At 43.5% G+C, this 21,560-nt stretch overlaps 1 protein-coding gene across 1 annotated transcript in view; it reads right to left on the bottom strand.

The window, feature by feature from the left end:
• ULK4 (unc-51 like kinase 4) overlaps nucleotides 1-21,560 on the bottom strand; it is a 953,247-nt gene that overhangs the window by 296,952 nt on the left and 634,735 nt on the right. The window contains exon 33 of the mRNA XM_063452087.1: nucleotides 19,597-19,695. Coding sequence (XP_063308157.1) covers nucleotides 19,597-19,695 — 99 coding nt within the window. The remainder of the gene's footprint in view (nucleotides 1-19,596; nucleotides 19,696-21,560) is intronic.

Here is a 21,560-nt window from a genome sequence, read left to right as displayed (position 1 = left end):
TTTATATCTGATCTTTTTATTTGAGAATGCTTTCCTATGGACTGGCTGAATGCGCGCGCGGCTCTTGCCGCGCATGCGCATTCAGCCAAGGAGGAGGAGAGTCCCCGCCCAGTGCTGGAAAAGGAGGTAAGTTTAACCCCTTCCACCCCCAAGAGCCCGGCGGGAGGGGGACCCTGAGGGTGAGGGCACCCTCAGGGCACCATAGTGCCAGGAAAACGATCTGTAGATATGGGAAAATAAATCTAGTGTGGGAACAGTAGGATTGACCTAACTGCTACGAGGTCCTCTACTCTCATCACCCGTCTTGTGACCTATTGTGCTAGAGACAATCATGGTGATATGGCTTTGAGAGATGTTAGAGGCACTAGTACATACAGGTACTGTCTATGTAGTCCAAGTGACATAATAAATTTATCCCAGATTTTAATGGCGAGTTCAGCGGTAGGGAATTGCACGAAACTGGCCTCTCGAAGGTGTATGGTGTCACTACTGAATTCAGCACAGAGGAAGTGGTCTCCCCCATGAACCTTTATATCTTCAGTTGAGAATGCCCTTTGGTAGGTAGTGCAACTGCTGCTTGTGGTATAGAGGCTTTATACTAGAGGTAAACATTAGGAAGTGCCATTCCCCTTTAGCAAAAAAAATTTTGAAGCAGGATTTTGAGTGACTTTTCAGCTAGTAAATATATCTCATCCTCTGTAAAAGGGCAGACATATTGAACATTGATATTTGGTCTAGGAAAATTTGTAAAACATGATGGGGGTCGTTCTGGATTGACGGGGTTGTCCTTAAGATTATACAGTTAACTGTAAAATATTTCAAATTTGTGCGATTTTCTGGGGGTGGATTTTTTGGGTTTTATTGGATGTTTGTAGAAAAGCGATCCTGGAGGGATCCTGTTCTGTTTTCAGTTTGTCTGCACGTATAGCTCCTGCTCTATTTCCGTGTGCAAAGTGCTTATGTTTAAACCTTGTCAGTATAAAATCTGTTATATTAGCTGCTACGTCCCATAGTTTTGATTATAGGAACAATAATTGGAATATTATTTTTTTCCGCAGGTTGCATGTTTAATAAAAAGCCCTCTAATGAAGGCTTTGTGAGACAACCAAATGGAATCAAAGGATTGCAATGGATTCTTCAAACCTGCTCACACAAAAACGGTTTTCCCTTATTTTGGAAACAGTGTATCCATAGATCCCACAGGTGTTTATAGACTGCTGCATAGTTTATCAATTGTATACGTGGTTTAGGGTTACTCTTTGAAAACCTACTAAATATAATGATTTCCAAAGTATTTTGAAGCCTAAATGAAGTCAGATATACAATATTAAGTAGACTGTCCTGCAAAAACAGTAAGAAAAGCAGACAACCCAACCTTATATGAAGCAAACAGCCAACTGAACAACAACCAATACAGCATCAGTGAAAAGTGGATGTTTGGGAGGGAACAACCATTTTGCGTTATATTGTGAGAAAGCTTCAGTAAATCAGTGAAAGTAACCATCCAAGTGTTAAAAACAATAACATTTTTGTTTTTTTAATGTGTTATCACTAGTTTGAACTACCACTACAGGCTGTTTGATTAATTGACTAACTTCTTTATGTTTCTGATAATACAGTATAAAGAAACCAGAAATATAACATCATCACACAATATATGGCTGATTACTTTTAAAGATGTAATAAATATAACATTTTAATAAAAGCAGAATTCATGTCTCAATAGAGGCAGAAAATGTGGAACTTAACTATTTTTGTTAAAAAAAAAAAAGAATTAAAAAGCAGTCCAGGGGGCGGGGCCTGGACTTCATGGCGGCTGGACGTGCCTCGTGTGAGCTCCGAGCTCAATCTACCCACATAGCCTGCTTACTAGCACGCCAGCCAGCCAGGACCCACACAAACACCTAAACGAGGTCTTACCTACCTTGGGAGCCAGCCGACGGGCCCCGGGTCTGCCGCCCACGGGCGCAAGGAGCATCCATCGAGGGTGTCGGGAGTGAGGCCTAGCAGTATCGCTGGCCGGTTGAGGCGGCCGGTCCCCCGTTCTGTGCGACCTAGTGCCCTCCCTAGCTTGCAACACAGCCCTGTTCCCCCCCCCCCCTGGACCGGCGGGGGTTATCCCGGTCCTCCTTAGCCTGAACCTGGCACCAAGCAACTAAGATACCGCCACTCTAACTGTCCAAGATACCGCCAAAAAGGAAGCAAACAAAATGGAGGCCCAGCTCACCATGCAAGGAGCAAACTCCCAGCACTCCGAGCCGGAACCTCTAACCCCGGCACAGACCACCCAACGGCAACGACCCAACAGATACACAAACTCAATAGACACACGTGTCAGGCGGAGCGCGTCCACGATGGCCGCCCGTCGCTGCTCACAGAGGGGAGCCACAAGTAGCCGTACGCAGCCTTCCTCCCTAGAGGTCCTCGACCGGCTATGCTCAGCCTTCTACAACTTGCAGTGCAGCAGGGGTATGCCCAACCTTCAAGCGGCACGGGTGGTGGCCAGGTGGATCCGACCATCGACCCGCAGACACCACTATGGTACCCCACTACAGGTCTTCCAGGCGGGCATCCGCCCACACAAGCACGGCACACGGCTAGGCGAGAGGCAGACCGCGCCAACCCGGGCGCACGGTCCTGCACCCACACAAGCGGCAAGGAGAACGCCGGACGACCCCAAAGCCCCAGCAACATGCCAGAGCACAGCACGCCTGACCGGCTATCCACAGAGCGCCGAGCAACAGCACATGGAACAACCAGGCTGCACCAAGCCAGCAACCGCCTTAAATCACTGTCCCAACAGGGAACAGCACCTGGGCAAAACACACCTCCACGGGAGACCACAACTCTAAGAAGAGAGCAGCAAGCACTTACAGGACATCGAGCAGCGACTGGTGAGCCAAGGGGTACCTCATACACGAGACACTACAGATCTCCCCCTGGAGCAACAGCCTACACATGCTATCCAGACTGTACCCAGCTTTTGCCACTCACGGGGATCGGATGAGCTGAGAGCCAAGTACACCGCCAGCGCTCTACTTCATCGCTGTGAAGATGGAGGCGGATAAATAAACTGTGCCTGCTATGCTCCACAACGCAGTAGCAGATCAGGCAACCTGATAACAATGTCGTGTGGAAATCGTATCCAGTTTAGTTGTCTTCATGTCCTAACATAATGCTTAAAACACTGGCTTTTGCTAGATTAATGTTCTCTCCCCCCCCCCTCCCCCCATGTTCTTTTCCTGCTTCCCTCAATTGCCTAGGTCTTTGAATCAACTAATTTCTCTTGTATAATATGTAACCTAGACATGCTTTGCTTAGCGTGTAATTTACACTGCTTAAAAAGAAAAATGTGCCCAATATACGCGATGTTTAACTAATTGCCTAGTCAGTAATGTTGGGGCATTGAAAGATTATCTGTAAAACATGTGCACTCAAAAATAGAGAATACATACATATCTTGTAAACACATCTCCTGCTGCTGCCACTAGCGATAACTAATCTTCTGAATCACTCACCATTACTCCAATGCATGTGGTAACCTACTCACAGCTTCATTAGCTCTTGCCACTGCAAAATAATCACATGCCTAGACGGTTAAGCGATGTCACTCTATGTTATGTTACGCAAATGCCTAAACAAAGTAAAGCTATACCGTTTCTATCGTTATATAAAAAAAAAAGGTGCTTGATTTACCTTGTACCCTTATGTTTAACTGTTTGTATTATGCTAGAGGACTGCCTTTGGGGTACCTCACATGCAACTGTTATTTGCCTACGCACTACAAAAATAAAGAATTAAAAAAAAAAAAAAAAGCAGTCCAGGCTGTTTATTCATTAAACTTTGTTCAACCTTTTAAACTGGAAACATAAGGTTCAACGTGGAAAGCTTTAATGTGACTTCAGTGGTAATAAAGAAAGTCAGATGAAAGGAGATCATCACTAATAGCTTTCATTAACTAGTAACATTAAAGTTCAGAGCTGTCAAATTTCATGGTTTAATGAGTGAGACTTGAGGCCAGAGCTGCAGTTTTAATTCCCTCAGCAAAGTGTGCAACAAAACAGTACTCCCTCCAATAAGGATACATTGAGTTCCCTAATAGCAAAATGTTGTGCATTTTGAACAGGTCTATTCCAAGTTTCAGATTAGTATGCAATCTGTTCATACATGTCTTTTGATAAAATGTCCAATTCCATTCTAACATATCGGTAGCCCAATTAAACTTTGCAATTAACTTGGATAAACTTTTTATTTTGCAAGTCAATGAAGACCTTTACTCTAAAACAACTGCTGAATTATCGGCATTTTGAAAAATGTAATTAATCGGCAAACAACATATTTAACACTATATACAGAGATATAACATGTCATACCTTCCAACATTTCATATTGACAAAGAGGGGCAATTTAATTTAAAGGGACACTCCAGTGCCAGGAAAACAATCCGTTTTCCTGGCACTGCAGGTCTCCTTTCCCACCTCCCATCCCCGGTTGTTGAAGGGGTGAAAACCCCTTCAGTCACTTACCTGAGACCACCGCCAATGCCCCTTGGCGGTGGTTTTGGGTCGCCGCCGCGCCTCCCCTTCCTTACGTCAGCCGGTGGGCGAGACTGATCCCTCCCGCTGGCCGGGGAGACCTAATGCGCATGCGTGGCAATGCTGCACACGCGCATTAGAGCTCTCCATAGGAAAGCATTGAAAATGCTTTTCAATGCTTTCCTATGGGGAATTGAGCGACACTGGAGGTCCTCACACAGTGTGAGGACGTCCAGCAACGCTCTAGCACAGAAAACCTGTGCTATAGACATGTTAGTGCCCTCTAGTGGCTGTCTAGTAGACAGCCACTAGTAGACAGCCACTAGAGGAGGAGTTAACCCTGCAAGGTAATTATTGCAGTTTATTAAAAAAAACTCCAATAATTACACTTGCAGGGTTAAGGGTAGTGGGAGTTGGCACCCAGACCACTCCAATGGGCAGAAGTGGTCTGTGTGCCTGGGGTGTCCCTTTAAGGGTTGTAAGTAGAGGTGTGGTTAGAGGTGTGGCTACAGGCTGTCCTGTTCTGAGAAATGTTAGGTGACTTACTAATAAATAGTTTAGACATCTAAAATGTAATTTAGAATAAGAACAATGTATCTTATAGACATACTGATTTCTAAACACACTTATTGTAGCTTAACCCCTTAAGGACCAAACTTCTGGAATAAAAGGGAATCATGACATGTCACACATGTCATGTGTCCTTAAGGGGTTAAAGGCCCATTACTTGAGTATTTAGGAGCCCTGTTATACGGTCAAACACACCAATATGGAGCTCCTAAAAAGAGGAACAGATGGATTTAGGACAGAAATAGAGACTGACCCTTCTAAATGGGGACACTTTGGAAGTATGAAACTTGGTTATGAACAGAGTGTAGAAGGTGCAACATTGTGGCTCTTCAACTGTTGATATGAAAGACTTTATAACACTCGACATGTAGCGCCACTTGGGGTCAGATATCATGGTTTTCTATTAGTTCAGGTGCAAAAAGAATCTTCTATCCTCAAGAGCATTACCTTATTACCTGAACTAGTCATATATTTCTGGCACCTTTCATTGTGTTCAATCAAGAGAATATATCTTTATTTTCCATGTGGAGTATAATACTGATATGAAATGCATGCCACACGCTACTTCATAGGCCCCTCATATACAGCACTGGGCATAAACAGCAAGAGCAGTAAGTAGGTAAAGAACATACCTGTGAGAATGTATATGGCTCTGGGGGTGAGGGAAGTATAGGGAATAAGGCTGAATATAAGTAAATATATTACTAAGGAGATATGTTTGTGAGATTAGAATGGTCATAAGTGGGTATTTAGCTGTGACGTGAGGAATGTGGTTTTGTGCTGTGGAGGGCATGTATTGCAATGGAAGGGAAATATGGCTTGGGGCAAATTGCTAGCTGTATAGGGAGCATATGGTTACAAGAGATAGAAAGTAAGTCCTGCCTATGGAGGATGAAAGGTGTTTTATCCACTGTATAAAAAGGTTTGGAGAAGCCGTTTCATACCGGAGCTGCAGTGTGCTTGGACTCTATTTAGTTTTTTTCCCCATTTCATTCTGGTTGGATACAATGCAGATTGGGAAGCTGTGTCCAGAAAGGAAAAAAAAATAGAAAAAAAGGTGGGGAATTGAGGAGGGAGAGTAGGGGAGCTGACACACAGATGAGAAATCATATTATGAGCAAACAGAGAAGTAGTCTGAAAGATATCACCGAAAGAGGAGACCTTACGAAAATCGAACCAGATATCAAATATTTAGTCTCGCAGCATCAACCTCAAAGATCTCATTAATCACTAGTTAAAGGTCATTTCAATTTACTTTATTGTTTTCTCATTAAACTTTATAAAGTTAAAAACATTATAAACATGGATAAAGTAGAAATAAAAAGATACATGTACGTACATTTTTTTTTTCAAACACCCTCCTTTCTAAAAAAATATTCTGCACTTGTGCGAAAACTGAAAACTGTTTCCATCAAGAAAGATGCATGAGTGGGCGGTAGGTAGAAAAAGGTTGACTACCCCTGATTTATCTGATTGTTTTACCTCAGTGTCTGCAAATGCAGCAATAAAATTGAGATCTGCGAAAGGGTGTCAATAACATAATGTAATGCAACTGTTAATACAAAGGAAAAGTTGATCACTGAATTCTACATACTTGAAAACATTCCAAGCATTATTCACACTTCAAGGGTATCTTTAGCAAACTTCTTAAAGGGAAACTCTGAGCACCATAACAACTTCATAATTTACAAAATCATTTAACCCCAAAGTCTTCTCTCCAGCACAGTTACTTTCTGCCTGCCCTTCAACTTCTCTGAAATTCTTTAAGCCTTGGACAGGTGCATCCATTCGTAGATCTCAATTCACAAATGGCTTCAGAAACGTTTGCATTATCTCAAGCCATCTTTATGAATTCTATTAGAATTTCACTTTTAGAAGAACTTAATAAATCTGATTTAAAACCTCAATTTCAATATACAAGTATATTGCTGGTATATATTTGCAACCGTGAAATGGATAATAGATTCATTAAATGAATGAACTTCAAATCCAAAAAGTGACCACAAAATGGCATCTTGAGTAAAATAAAAATAAATAAATAAAAAGACTAACTTCATTAAAGGGTTATTCCTTCCGCCATGACCATTTCTACTTTTGTGTCTTTACGTGCAGCTTTTCTACTTGAAACAATGTACATTCAGATGTATCTGCACTTTACTGTCAAGGACTAGTTGCACTCCCAGCACACGTGACTGAGGTGCCTAAAGGCAATTCTATGCAAGTGTGTACAGCGAGTTTGCAACCTACGCAGTGATCTTATCCCTTGCAGCTCTGCCTGCAAGGGGAAGCATTGATTTTCCCTCCCCCTCTCTCTCTCTCTCTCTCTCTCCGTGCACTCCTTGCATTAATAGTAATTGAATTTCTTTATTAAGAAATGTCCTTCCTGATGTTTCTAATTGAATGCCAAGTGATGAGTTGCCTGATGTACAACACTTGGGCTTGATTTGTGACATCTTAATTTGCCCTGTAGCTACATATTTTTCATTTTTCTTCAGGAGTCTTTTCTATCATTTAGCCTGTTTAAACAATTAAGACTGCCACCCTGAATTATACAAAACACATTTCCCAGGATACACACAGAAAATTCTTAAGGCATCCTGTAAATGTACTAGAATGCAACATTAATAACATTTTAATGATTTAGGCTGTGGGCCCTGGGCAAAGATTATAATGGTTGGCTACATTTTATTATAATTTCACAGAAATTTATAAAAAAACACATATTACACTAAATTATAAAGCTCCTTTATAGAACACTGCATATTTAGTGTAGCCAGCTTCTCATGAAAAAAACAAATAAAAAATTATGTCACAGCACAAGGACTAAAGTATCACGGTCATCAACAAATATATTGGTTCTAGTAAATTGGCTGGTTAGACAGTGGTAACACTGCCTTAGATTCCTGGTCGGTCAGTCAACCTTTACCATTAAGTGTCCCTGGGCAAGAACCTGTGCATATCTACCTGCCTCAAAATGCCTTCTTCTGCACTAAATTTCCCCTCTCGATAATTGCAAAGTGCTGCAGAATATGTCGGCACTATATAAGTACTAATTATTATTGCTATTCTTATTATTTTACTATCACACAGAACTTCGTAAATTATCAAAAATGTAATTCATTAGCTTTTATAAACATTAATTGGGGATATATAGGTCTTAGACTAGATTTCCTGTGAGCACCTTGAACATTCCAAATCAATGGATAATTCAAACACTGATTTCCTCTTCTTTCCACAGTGGAACACTTGAAGCTAATCAGTTCAATAGTAAAAATCCAAAGATCTGATTGACTACTAGCATTACATTTTTTACCTTAACTGGCGTCAGATTGCAGCTCATTCCTGTTGCTGATATCAAACTCAATGATAACTTCAAATGGTAATTACAGATTAGTTAGCCAAATTGATTATTCCCCTGTTAATATGTGCTTTTAAACTAGTTTAGATAAAATACATTTTATGTGACAGAGGCTATAAAGGACCTCTTATATGGCAGGCTAAACATTGAATAAAGTAGTCATGTTTGTAAGTAAAATTACATTATTTAATATTTCTATATTTTTAATAAACTTGACTTGCTAGTGTTAAAGTGTGCACCATAACATTTCCTCTATAAAGTGAGCTAGCAGAATGGCAAACAAATATATAAATTTGCTAATAAAGCCAAAGAAAGAACATTATCCCTCAATTCACCTGTCAATCAGTTCTTGGTATTTACCTTTACCGGCACAGCATCTTCTCTTATAGACTACTCTCTGTGAATTGTGCTCTATTAACCCATGCCTCCCAACTGTCCTGATTTGGGCAGTTCTAATATATTATTATATTGTAATATATATATATATATATATATATATATATATATATATATATATATTACAATTAAAATGTTTATTGCCATATATTATAGTAACATTGGTGAAATTTAACATTTTTTTTTTTTTTTTAGTTTTGTTAGTTTCACAGTGAACATCGACAAAGGTTGCAGGCATTGAATCACTACAGTGTATGGGTACATTAGGAACAAAATATATATCAGTTGTTGTACACATAGTATCAAGCAATCTGACTTTTTGAAAAATGCTAGGTTACAACATTTTGTTAACCGATATGTGATACAGATACAGTTTACTGGTCTCCCTGGCCCCCGTTTTGGTGTAAGTGGTTGGGTCAGTGTTACGTTGTTGGTACCTCTATGTGTTTGAAAAATTGTATGCCATATGTGAAGGTGTGATAATAGTAATAGGGGTTTTAAGAGGGGGAATAGGGTAGGGATGGGGTTTGGCCCTCTAGTCTGGTGTGGGCACATGTGTTGTGTGCGATTGTAGATCCTGGAGGGTAGTGGGTGAGCAGTGAAAGTAGTGGGGGAGGGAGGGGCAGTGTGAGCAGGTGCCAAGTCCTGCTGGAAAATTAAGTCAGCATCCCCATAAAGCTGGTCTACGGAAGGAAGCATGAAGTGCTCCAAAATCTCCTGGTAGACGGCTGCGTTGACCCTGGACTTAATGAAGCAGAGTGGACCAACACCAGCAGATGACATGGCTCCCCAAATCAACACAGACTGTGGAAACTTCACACTGGACTTTAAGCATCTTGCAGTGTGTGCCTCTCCGTTCTTCCTCTAGACTCTGGGTCCTTGGTTTCCAATTGTGATGCAAAAGTTCCTCTCATCAGAAAAGAAGACTTTGGACCACTGAGCAAAAGACCAGGTCTGTTTTTCTTTAGATATATGCACATAGATAGGGGAAAATCTGCTAAATATAAGTACAATGAAAAAACATAACGTTTAACTGTGTGGGGATTGGCACTGTTTTATAGTTACAATTGGTCACTCACAGATTTGCAGAATTTTAAAAGCCTTGAGTGATATCTTTCAGTGTCCAGTATGTTGTCCCTCCTCACAGAGCAGAATGTATGTATCTCAAAAGAAAAAGATATATACACAAATGTAGTACACTTCCAGAGTTGGATAAAAAAGTATTTAATGACTTACATATCAGTATAAAATAAACGGCTTGTCACCATGCACGTCCTACGCGTTTCGTCCTGGATATGGACTTCCTCAGGGACTTAGTGCAGTAAAGTGCAGAAGTAAAAATAGCAGCATGATGCTGCTATTTTTACTTCTGCACTTTACTGCACTAAGTCCCTGAGGAAGTCCATATCCAGGACGAAACGCGTAGGACGTGCATGGTGACAAGCCGTTTATTTTATACTGATATGTAAGTCATTAAATACTTTTTTATCCAACTCTGGAAGTGTACTACATTTGTGTATATATCTTTTTCTTTTGAGATACATACATTCTGCTCTGTGAGGAACCTGTGAGGAGGGACAACATACTGGACACTGAAAGATATCACTCAAGGCTTTTAAAATTCTGCAAATCTGTGAGTGACCAATTGTAACTATAAAACAGTGCCAATCCCCACACAGTTAAACGCTATGTTTTTTCATTGTACTTATATTTAGCAGATTTTCCCCTATCTATGTGCATATATCTATTGAAGACAAGAGGAAGTCTTCGGGGAGTTATCGGGATACTTCACCTGAAACATTAAGGGAAGTCCTGGTTCGCTTTGTATCATATTATATCATCTTTTATTCACTGGGTTGTGTTCACATACATTGTTGTTTCTGTTTTTCTTTAGCCCAGGTAAGACGCTTCTGACGTTGTTTGTTGTTCAGGAGCGGCTTGACAAGAGGAATACGACATCTGAAGCCCGTGTCCAGGATCCGTCTGTGTGTGATGGCTCTTGATGCAATGACTCTAGCCTCAGTCCACTCCTTGTGAAAGTCGCCAACACTTTTGAATGGCCTTTTCCTGACAATCCTCTCCAGGCTGCAGTCATCCCTGCTGCTTGTGCACCTTTTTCTTCCACACTTTTCCCTTCCACATAATTTTCTATTAATGTGCTTTGATACAGCACTTTGGGATCATCCAACTTTCTTCGCAATTACCTTTTAAGGCTTTCCCTCCTTATGGAGGGTGTCAATGATGGTTTTCTGCACAACTGTCAGGTCAGCAGTCTTCCCCATGATTGTGATTCCTACTGAACCAGACTGAGAGACCATTTAAAGGCTTAGAAACCCTTTGCAGTTGTTATGGCTTACTTAGCTGATTAGAGTGGGACACTGTGAGCCTAGAATATTGCACCTTTTCACAATATTCTAATTTACTGAGATTGTAGATTTGGGGTTTTCATGAGCTGTAAGCCATCGCACTTATGACAAATCATGGCTTGAACTATCTTGCTTTGCATGTAATGCGTCTATCTAATTTATTAGTTTCCACTTTTACGTTACATTACTGAAATAAATTAACTTTTGCACGATATTCAAATTTTTCGAGTATCACCTGTAAATTGGAGAGGGGTCCTAAATTGGAGATGGGCTGAGCCCAGACAGTCCCCCCTAAGAAGGAGACCAATTGCTGGTGGGGGAACGGAGGCAATTGGTAAGTACATTGGAGAGGGAGAGGGATTAATTTATTTAATAAAAAAATATTTTTTTACTTTAACTGAATGCCCCGACCACCAGCAGTGAGGGGGGTATTGCAGTGATGCCTCAACATCGAGGCATTGCTGCAATACCATTAGAGCTGCTGGAAGCAAACTGTATTCAACCTGTAAAAAGTGACATGAGAATCACTCAGATTCTAATGAAGTCATCAGTTATGACTGGTAATGCATGTACACACATACACACAAATTCTTTTTGGTTTTGTTTTTTAAATAAAAAGATTTTATTTCTACAGTTAAAAAATCTAATTAAAAGCCCTATCACCAGTTTATTCATCAGCTCTTTACAATATTATAAATTGGGGGAATGTAACAATAAATGAGAATTACAAAATGTCAGGATGATGAGGGCAATGCTCAAAACAAGCTTACAGTCTAGAGATCAGTGGTTCAAATATGTTGTATGTGGCACTGGCTATATACAGGAGTAACTTAACCAACCACCTTTAAAGTCTCACACTAGGATCAATTAAACAAGCTGTCTCTATCCCTCACTCAGAGTTGGTGTAAGTGGCACTGCAAGCAGCTAGGCACATCGGTAAGCTAACCAGTCGCACAATAGGATTAATGACCCATATCTGACACAGACACAAGTCAAAAAAACAGGCAATGCCTGTCTGCTGGTCTGCCTCCCTCAGTGTAACGAGTATATACCCCTACACGCAGGATCCAGCCTAACAGAAGACAGTACAGAGGAGAGATACGTCTACCGGACCTTAGAGTGGCCGGACTCGACGTAATAGGATAAGACAGAGTCAGGAACGATCCGAGGTCAAGGGCACAAAGAGACAGCGTAAACGAAAACTAGCCGGGGACTGGTACACAGGAATCAGCAAGCCGGCAAACAGTACAGAATAGGATAAAGCGAAAACGAAGTCAGAATACAAAGCCAAGGTCAAATACGGAGAAACACAACTGAACACAACAAGCACTAAAGGGAACTGTAGCAGAAACCACGATAGGGCAAGGAACTAAGGGAAAAGGGTAAGTATAAGTAGCCTTCAAACTAATGTGATTGGCTCCTGTCACTTCCACTCCCCCAACAGGTAAGTGTATGGGGTGATTGGCATGACAGGAGCCAATGGGAGCCTTTTTGCAATTTAGGCTCCCACTGTCTCTTTAAGAGCGCGCCCGAGATTCGCGGCGCGCTCTTAGCTGCAGGCGGGACACGTGACCGCTTCTCGCGGTCACTGCCCGCCTTCCTGTCTGAACAGTCGGACGAGCCGCGCGCGGCTCGTGCAGCCGCAGGACCGCGCGCGGCTTGAAGAGAGGACCGCGTCCGGCCCCCGGATAAGGTAAGTACCGCTACAGTACCCCCCCCTGAGGACACGCCCTCCGGGCGGGCAGGACCAGGCCTGGCAGGAAAACGCGAATGGAAAGAACGTACAAGGCGGGGAGCATGAACAGCATCCGCAGAAATCCAACTGCGCTCCTCAGGCCCATAACCCTTCCAATGTACCAAGTACTGAAGCCGACCCCTGAGAAAACGAGAGTCAATAACAGCAGATACTTCGAACTCCTCATGACCCTCCACAGAGACAGGAGGGGGAGGGGGAGTATGCCGGGTATAGCGGTTGCGTACGTAAGGCTTCAACAAAGAGGTGTGAAATACATTGGGTATACGCAGATTCTTAGGCAGACCCAAGGCATAAGAAACGGGATTAACCTTATGTATAATGCGATAAGGACCAATGAAGCGGGGAGCCAATTTCATAGAAGGCACCCGGAGGCGAATATTCCGTGTGGAAAGCAAAACCCTGTCCCCCACAACATAGGAAGGAGCCGCTCTGCGATGCTTGTCAGCCTGAGCCTTCTGGCGGGCAGCAGAGTCCACCAAAGAACGCTGAACCTGCTCCCAAGTATTACGCAAACCAGCCAAATGCTCATCCAGAACTGGCATGCCCTGTGAGGAGAATGCAGCCGGAAGAACAACGGGATGCTGGCCATAGAATCATGAGTGGCATTATTCCGAGCAAATTCAGCCCAAGGAAGCAGGTCAGACCAATTGTCCTGATGGTGAGACACAAAACAACGGAGGTACTGCTCAAGAGACTGGTTGGCACGTTCAGCAGCTCCATTAGACTGGGGATGGTAAGCGGAAGAAAATGAGAGGGAAATACCCATCTCCGAACAAAAGGCTTTCCAGAACCTGGAAACAAATTGGCTACCCCTATCGGATACAATAGATAAGGGAATACCATGTAATCGAAACACTTCTCTAGCGAAGATAAGAGCCAATTCCTTGGAAGTGGGCAACTTGCGAAGAGACACAAAGTGAGCCATTTTGGAAAACCGATCTACTATCATTAGGATGACTGTGTTACCATTCGAAGGGGGTAATTCAACAATAAAATCCATTGATAGATTAGACCAAGGTCTCTCGGGAACGGGCAACGGATGCAACAGCCCACAAGGAACTCTACGAGAAGTTTTCATACATGCACAAGTAGTACAAGCACTTATATAGTCAGTAACATCCTTACGTAAGGTATCCCACCAGAAATACCGAGAAACGGCTGACACTGTTTTGGAAATACCAGGATGTCCAGCAGTCTTAGTATCGTGATAAAGTGACAGAATATCCCGTCTCTCGGGAATGTCAACGAACAATTTATCATTAGGCCTCTCGCTGGGTGCCATGCCTTGTTTCGCTTGTATGGCCTGCAAGAGGGACGAGGAAATAGACAATATAGTAGTTGCTATTATCCTGTCTGGGGGAATGACAGGAGTGACATCAATCTCCTGTTTGTCAATAGTCTCGAATTGTCTGGACAGAGCGTCCGCTTTGGTGTTCCGGTCACCTGGCCTATAGGTGATTATATAATTAAAATGAGACAAGAACAGTGACCACCTAGCCTGCCTTGAAGACAATCTTTTAGCTTCGCTAAGGTAGGATAGGTTCTTATGATCTGTAAATATGAGAATAGGATCCTTAGTTCCTTCTAGCAAATGTCTCCATTCTTTGAGTGCTAAAATGATAGCAAGGAGTTCGCGATTACCCACATCATAATTCCTCTCTGCCTTGGACATTTGTTTAGAAAAGAAGCCACAAGGATGCAATGGCTTGTCAGGAGACTCTCTTTGGGATAAGACAGCACCTACCCCTATATCGGAAGCATCAACCTCAAGTATATATGGCAATGAGGGGACAGGATGCTGTAAAATAGGGGCAGAGGCGAACGTAGTTTTAAGAAAGTCAAAAGCCTGAAGTGCCTCAGTAGACCAGACACGTGTATTGCCATCCTTTTTAGTCATACGAGTAATAGGCGCTACTATAGACGAAAAACCTTTGATAAAACGTCTATAATAATTAGAGAAACCCAGAAAACGCTGGATGGCTTTCAGACCTTGCGGCAGAGGCCATTCTATGACTGCAGCGAGCTTCTGGGGATCCATCCGAAAACCCTCGGCGGAAATCAAATACCCTAGAAACTGGACCTCGGACTGGTCGAATAGACATTTTTCTAATTTGCAATAAAGACCATTAGCAAGAAGGGTCTTCAGAACTGTCGTAACATGTCTGTGATGAGTGTGAATGTCTGTAGAATATATTAAAATGTCATCCAAGTACACAATAACAAATGAGTGAATAAAGTCCCTTAAGACATCATTAATAAATTCTTGGAACACTGCTGGGGCATTGCAAAGCCCAAATGGCATGACGGTATACTCATAATGACCTGACCGAGTGTTAAAGGCTGTCTTCCATTCGTGGTCCTTTTTAATACGTATCAAATTGTATGCTCCTCTAAGATCTAATTTGGTGAATACCGTAGCATGTTTGAGCCTGTCAAACAATTCTGTTATTAGAGGTATAGGGTAAGCATTTTTGATGGTGATCTTGTTAAGACCTCTATAATCAATGCAAGGTCTTAAATCACCTTCTTTCTTTGATACAAAGAAGAACCCCGCTCCAGCCGGAGAAGAGGATCTTCTAATAAATCCCTTGTCTAATGACTCTTTAATGTATTCCTCCATGACACGGTTTTCTTGAACCGATAGGGGGTACACCCTGCCCTTAGGAGGTATAGTACCAGGCAACAAATCAATAGCACAATCGTAGGGTCTGTGAGGCGGTAATTTGTCAGCTTCTCTTTTATCAAAGACAGTCTTTAAAGTTAAATACTGAGAGGGTATTGTCGTAGATAAAGGAGGAACAGTAGGAACGTTAATAGAATTCACAGGCGTGACTTCAATAGTACATGACTCATGGCAGGCTTCACTCCATGATTTTATCTGCCCTGTCTCCCAGTCAAAAATGGGATTGTGGGCACGTAACCATGGATACCCTAACACCAACTGTGAAGAGGGAGAGGTGATGACCTGGAACCGAATGGTTTCATAGTGTAGAACCCCTGTGTACATGTGTAGCGGTGCAGTCTCGTGAGTAACAACAGGAGATATCAATGGTCTACCATCTATGGCCTCAACGGCCAAGGGTATCTCCTTCTCTCTGATGGGAATATTGTTTCTCTTTACAAAACCAGAGTCTATAAAGTTCTCGGCTGCCCCAGAATCAACCAGGGCGTCTATGTTTTCAACTATACAACTCTCTCCCATATGTAAAGAAACAGGGAGAAGCAATCGGTTAGGAGGCAATGTAGGAGACTTAGAAATCACACCCAAGGCCAGTCCCCTATAAGGTCTTAGGTGCGAGAGTTTTCCGGGAGCAGAGGACACTCCTTTACCATATGGTCTCTCTTACCACAATATAGGCAGAGTCCCTCCCTTCTCCTATGTAATTTCGCAGTATCTGAGAGTTTGGCAACCACTAATTGCATAGGTTCCTCTTCAGATACTTTAACACTCTCCGGTATATTAACTCTGGGTTGAATAGGTGTAACAAAACGTCTATTCCTGTTCTTAGTATAGAGCCTGTCACGAATCCTATTATCTATATCGATGAGGTAGTCAATAAGGTCCTCTAAAGCAATAGGAAGCTCCTTAGCTGCTACCTCATCCAATATAGAGTCTGATAAACCTTCCATGAAGGCCGTAGTTAACCCATTATTGGTCCAATCGACCTGTGAGGCAAGGGTACGAAACTGTATAGCGTAATCAGCCACAGACCTAGAACCCTGTTTAACCCTCATTAATGCTCTAGCAGCATTCTTAGACCTTTTCATAGTATCAAAAGTTCTGCGAAAAGCTGTTAGGAAACTGTGAAAGTTATGCACCATAGGTCCATTAGCCTCCCAAATAGGGTTTGCCCATTCAAGTGCTTTGTCGGTAAGTTGGTGCATAAAGAATCCAACTTTAGACCTCTCTGTGGGAAATGAACGTGGATACATTTCAAAATGAAATTCTATTTGGTTAATGAACCCTCTGCATGTCTTAGAATCCCCTCCATACCTAGGAGGAGGCGTTAAATGTGCTGTAGCGTTAGGCATAGTCGATACTTCAGGAAGCAGGGGTGCAGGAGGGTTAGGTGCGGTTGCTGGAATGGTTCTAGTTAAGAGCGTCTGGAGAGCCTGAGCTATTTGATCCATACGGTGATCCTGCTCTACAAATCTAGCCTCATGGGTCGCCATCTGTTGAGCTAAATCTGCGGGGTCCATGGCCCTATCGTAATGTAACGAGTATATACCCCTACACGCAGGATCCAGCCTAACAGAAGACAGTACAGAGGAGAGATACGTCTACCGGACCTTAGAGTGGCCGGACTCGACGTAATAGGATAAGACAGAGTCAGGAACGATCCGAGGTCAAGGGCACAAAGAGACAGCGTAAACGAAAACTAGCCGGGGACTGGTACACAGGAATCAGCAAGCCGGCAAACAGTACAGAATAGGATAAAGCGAAAACGAAGTCAGAATACAAAGCCAAGGTCAAATACGGAGAAACACAACTGAACACAACAAGCACTAAAGGGAACTGTAGCAGAAACCACGATAGGGCAAGGAACTAAGGGAAAAGGGTAAGTATAAGTAGCCTTCAAACTAATGTGATTGGCTCCTGTCACTTCCACTCCCCCAACAGGTAAGTGTATGGGGTGATTGGCATGACAGGAGCCAATGGGAGCCTTTTTGCAATTTAGGCTCCCACTGTCTCTTTAAGAGCGCGCCCGAGATTCGCGGCGCGCTCTTAGCTGCAGGCGGGACACGTGACCGCTTCTCGCGGTCACTGCCCGCCTTCCTGTCTGAACAGTCGGACGAGCCGCGCGCGGCCGCAGGACCGCGCGCGGCTTGAAGAGAGGACCGCGTCCGGCCCCCGGATAAGGTAAGTACCGCTACACTCAGTAGCTGATGTCAAAGTGTCCAGAAGAATCCTGCTGGGAAGTATAGTTGTGTTTTCCCCCTCTATTGGTCACTCCATTTGATCTGAGAATTAAATTAACATTCAGTGGCTGTCCCCCAAACCATCAATTTTTCTCCACCACTTTACTGACACAGCCCACGTCATTGGACAATCATTGGTCTCTTGTCAATCATAGAAAACTATGCCCTTTTCTCCAGACCCACCGATGGAGTGCCAAATCATAAAACAATTGTCAACTGTGCGGGTTGGTTTTTCATTATATACAAGCGCCGGCCCTGCTAAGTGCCTTCATGGCACAGAGGGGAGATCAGAGTCTCCCTCACCGGTCCGCTAGCACATTCCTGGGCGGCCGGCACGGGATGGAGAGAAGACCTGGGATCTCTAGCTTGCAGCTCCGCCGGGTCTCCTCTCGCGAGCATGCAGCGTTGTGTGCAAGCTAGAGTTCACTCCCCACTAGAACCAGCCAGGGATTCCACCGGACCACCAGGGATCGGAAATAATATCCCCCCTCCCAGGCAAAGGTAAGAAGGGAGGGGAAATATAAATATTTTTTTAATATTTTTTTTAAATTGTTTTACTCTGCCCCCTCCTTCAACTACACACACTGCCCCCACAGCCCCCCCCCCCATATACACACTGTCCCCTCACAGCCCCCTATATACACACTTTCCCCACTGTACACCCATACACACACTTCTCCTCCATACACACTGCACCCCCCCCACACACACACTTCTCCCCCATACACATAGTGCTCCCCCATACAAACACTGCACCCCCCCACACCCCCATACACACCGTGCTACCCAGCACACACACACGTCTTCCCCCCACACACACAGTGCTCCCCCACACAAACACTGCTCCCTCAAACACACAGTGCTCCCCTACACGAACACTGCACCCCCATACACACACTTCCCCAACTGCACTCCCATATACATACTGCCCCCACTACACCCTCATACATACACTGGCCCCATACATACAGTGCTTCCTCTGCACCCCACATATACACACTGCACTCCCGTGCACACACTACACCCTACACACAAACACACACTGCCCCTCGTACATACACTGACCCACATGCACTGCACCCTTCACACACTGCCTCCCATACCCACCCTGCATCCCTCACACACTCAGTGTCTCCCATACACTCACACTCACACACACACTACTAGAGGCCCAACCCTTTACTACAGCCCCTATCCTGGCAGACCCCAGGTAAATTGTCAAACTGTTCTTAAACTAAAAATAAAGTCTATATAAAGTCTATACTGATGCAATTTTATAGTTGCTGAATGGAAAAAATATATATATATTTAAGTTCTGATGTGATTTGATATATTTCTGCAGGCTAAAGATAACATTTTTTATCTTCCGTGAGACTGCTTTATACGTTAAGGTTATACTTTATGACTTACTTCTATCTGCTGGGAAATTGCAACCCAATATATAGTATTGAAAATATGTACATGATGGCACAGGTATCTGTTGATGTGTTCAATTTCATAAATGTTGTACAATTATATTATTTAGTAACTTAACAGTCTAATTATTTCTATATTGTCTATAAGAATATAATGAAAAATCTTTATTCTGAGATGACCAGAACACCAAATTGTAGCATTATATTTAAAGAAGGAAAATTGACAGTACTGTACAATTAGTCATATGTAGACTAGAAAGAAAAACAATCAAGTTCTTACCAGTTGAATAAGAAGACTAATAAGGTCTGTCAAAGGTTTATTTAAAAGGAGGAGGTCCTCGGCCATCTGAGTGTCTCCTACTTTTCCAGACTTCTGAGCCTAAATTATAAAGAGACAGACATTTTAATTATGATATTCAGTATTACTAAATGCTCTGGTACATTATAGAAAATTAATGATATATAATAAAGGTAATTTCTTAAGTTAGCTTAGTATCAAGCATTTACTTGATTGAAGATTATTATGCATACTTTTGTAGTCAGGGCCGGTGCAAGGATTTTTGGCTACACAGGCGAAGATGAATTTTGCCGCCCCCCCACACACGAATAAGATGTATCTTTAGCGGTGTCTCATATCCAGCCTTTTGAAATCCCCATGTAGTGTATTGTACCCCCCTTTAGTGTGTCTTACACCCCCTTGTATATCTCCTTTCCCCCCGAGCCCCTTTGTGTGTCTTTCTTTCCCACAGCCCTTTTCTGTGGGTCTCTCCCCTCAGCCTGTTTTTTTGTGTGTCCCTCTTCCCCTCAGGCTCCTTTGTGTAACTTTTCCCTCCCAAGCCATATAGACATAGATATATAGCTACACACACATACAGGCACATAGTCACAGAAATATGCAGGCACACAATCAAACAAACACAGCCATACAGGCACACAGTCATACAATCAACACATACAGGTACACAGACATACAGTCATACAGACACACACACAGAGACATGCAGACACTGGCATATAGATAAAGACACAGTTATACAAACACAGACATACAGAGACATGAAGATGCAGGCATACAGAGACATACAGAACAAGGCATACAGGCATGCAGAGACATACTTACACAGGCATGCAGGGACATATATACACAGACAGTCACACAAAGATATACAGAGACATATGGATACGGTCATACAGAGACATACAGACACAGGCATACAGGGACATTCAGAAACACACGGACACAGTCATATAGAGACATACAGACAGACATAGTCATACAGAGACATGCAGACAGGTATACAGAGCAGGGGCAGATCCAGAACCTAATCTTGGGTGGTGGGGGGGGGGGTGGTAGTGAGTTTTAGTGGGGTAATAGGGGCTCTAATTAAGGAGTTAGGGGCTGTAGTAGGGGGACAGGGGCTGTAGTTGAGAGTTAGGGGCTGTAATTGGGGGCTTAGGAAATGTAGTGGGGAATTGGGGCTGTAGTAGGGGGTTAGGGGCTGCAAGTGGGGACAGGGGCTGTAGTGTGGGGGATATGGGCAGCAATTGGGGGAGAGGGGCTGTAGTGGGGGTAAGGACTGTAGTAAGGGAATAGGGGCTGTACTGGAGTTATGGGGTAAAAGGGAGTGGAAGGGATGTGAAGTAAGGGAGTTAGAGGCTGTAGAAGGGAGTATAGGGGCTGTGGTGGGAGCAAAGGGGCAATGTGGTTGGAAACGGGCAGTATGGTGGGAAACAGGGGCAGTAGAGGGGGACACAGGGGCAGTATGGTGTGGGCACAGGCTGTAACGAGGGACACTGAGGCAATAAAGTGGTGTCACAGGGACAGTATGGTAAGGGGTAAATGGGAAGTAGAGGGGGGACAGGGGCTGTTGAGGCGGGTAGAGGAAGTAGAGGGGGGAGACAGGGGCAGTAGAGGCGTGTGAAAGGGGGGCAGAGGCAGGGGGCAGGGGCTGTAGAGGGAAATAGAGGAGGCACAGGGGATAAAGAGGGGGGCACAAAAGCAATAGGGGGGGTTAGTGGGGACAGGGGCTGTAGAGGGGGGCATGGGCTGTATAGGGGGCGCATGGGCAGTATGGTGGGGCAGAGGCTTTAGAGGGAAAGAGGTGCTGTAGACAGGGCAGGGGCTGTAGAGGGAAATATAAGAGCTGTAGAGGGGCAGTATGGTGGGGCAGGGCTTATGGAGGGAAATAGAGGTGCTGTAGAGTGGCACAGGGGCAGTAGAGGAGGACAGGGTCAGTATGGTGG

The sequence above is a fragment of the Pelobates fuscus genome, chromosome 4 (assembly GCF_036172605.1).
Source record: "Pelobates fuscus isolate aPelFus1 chromosome 4, aPelFus1.pri, whole genome shotgun sequence".
In the NCBI taxonomy this organism is placed as follows: Eukaryota; Metazoa; Chordata; class Amphibia; order Anura; family Pelobatidae; genus Pelobates; species Pelobates fuscus.
This window is presented reverse-complemented; position numbering and strand designations above follow the sequence as displayed.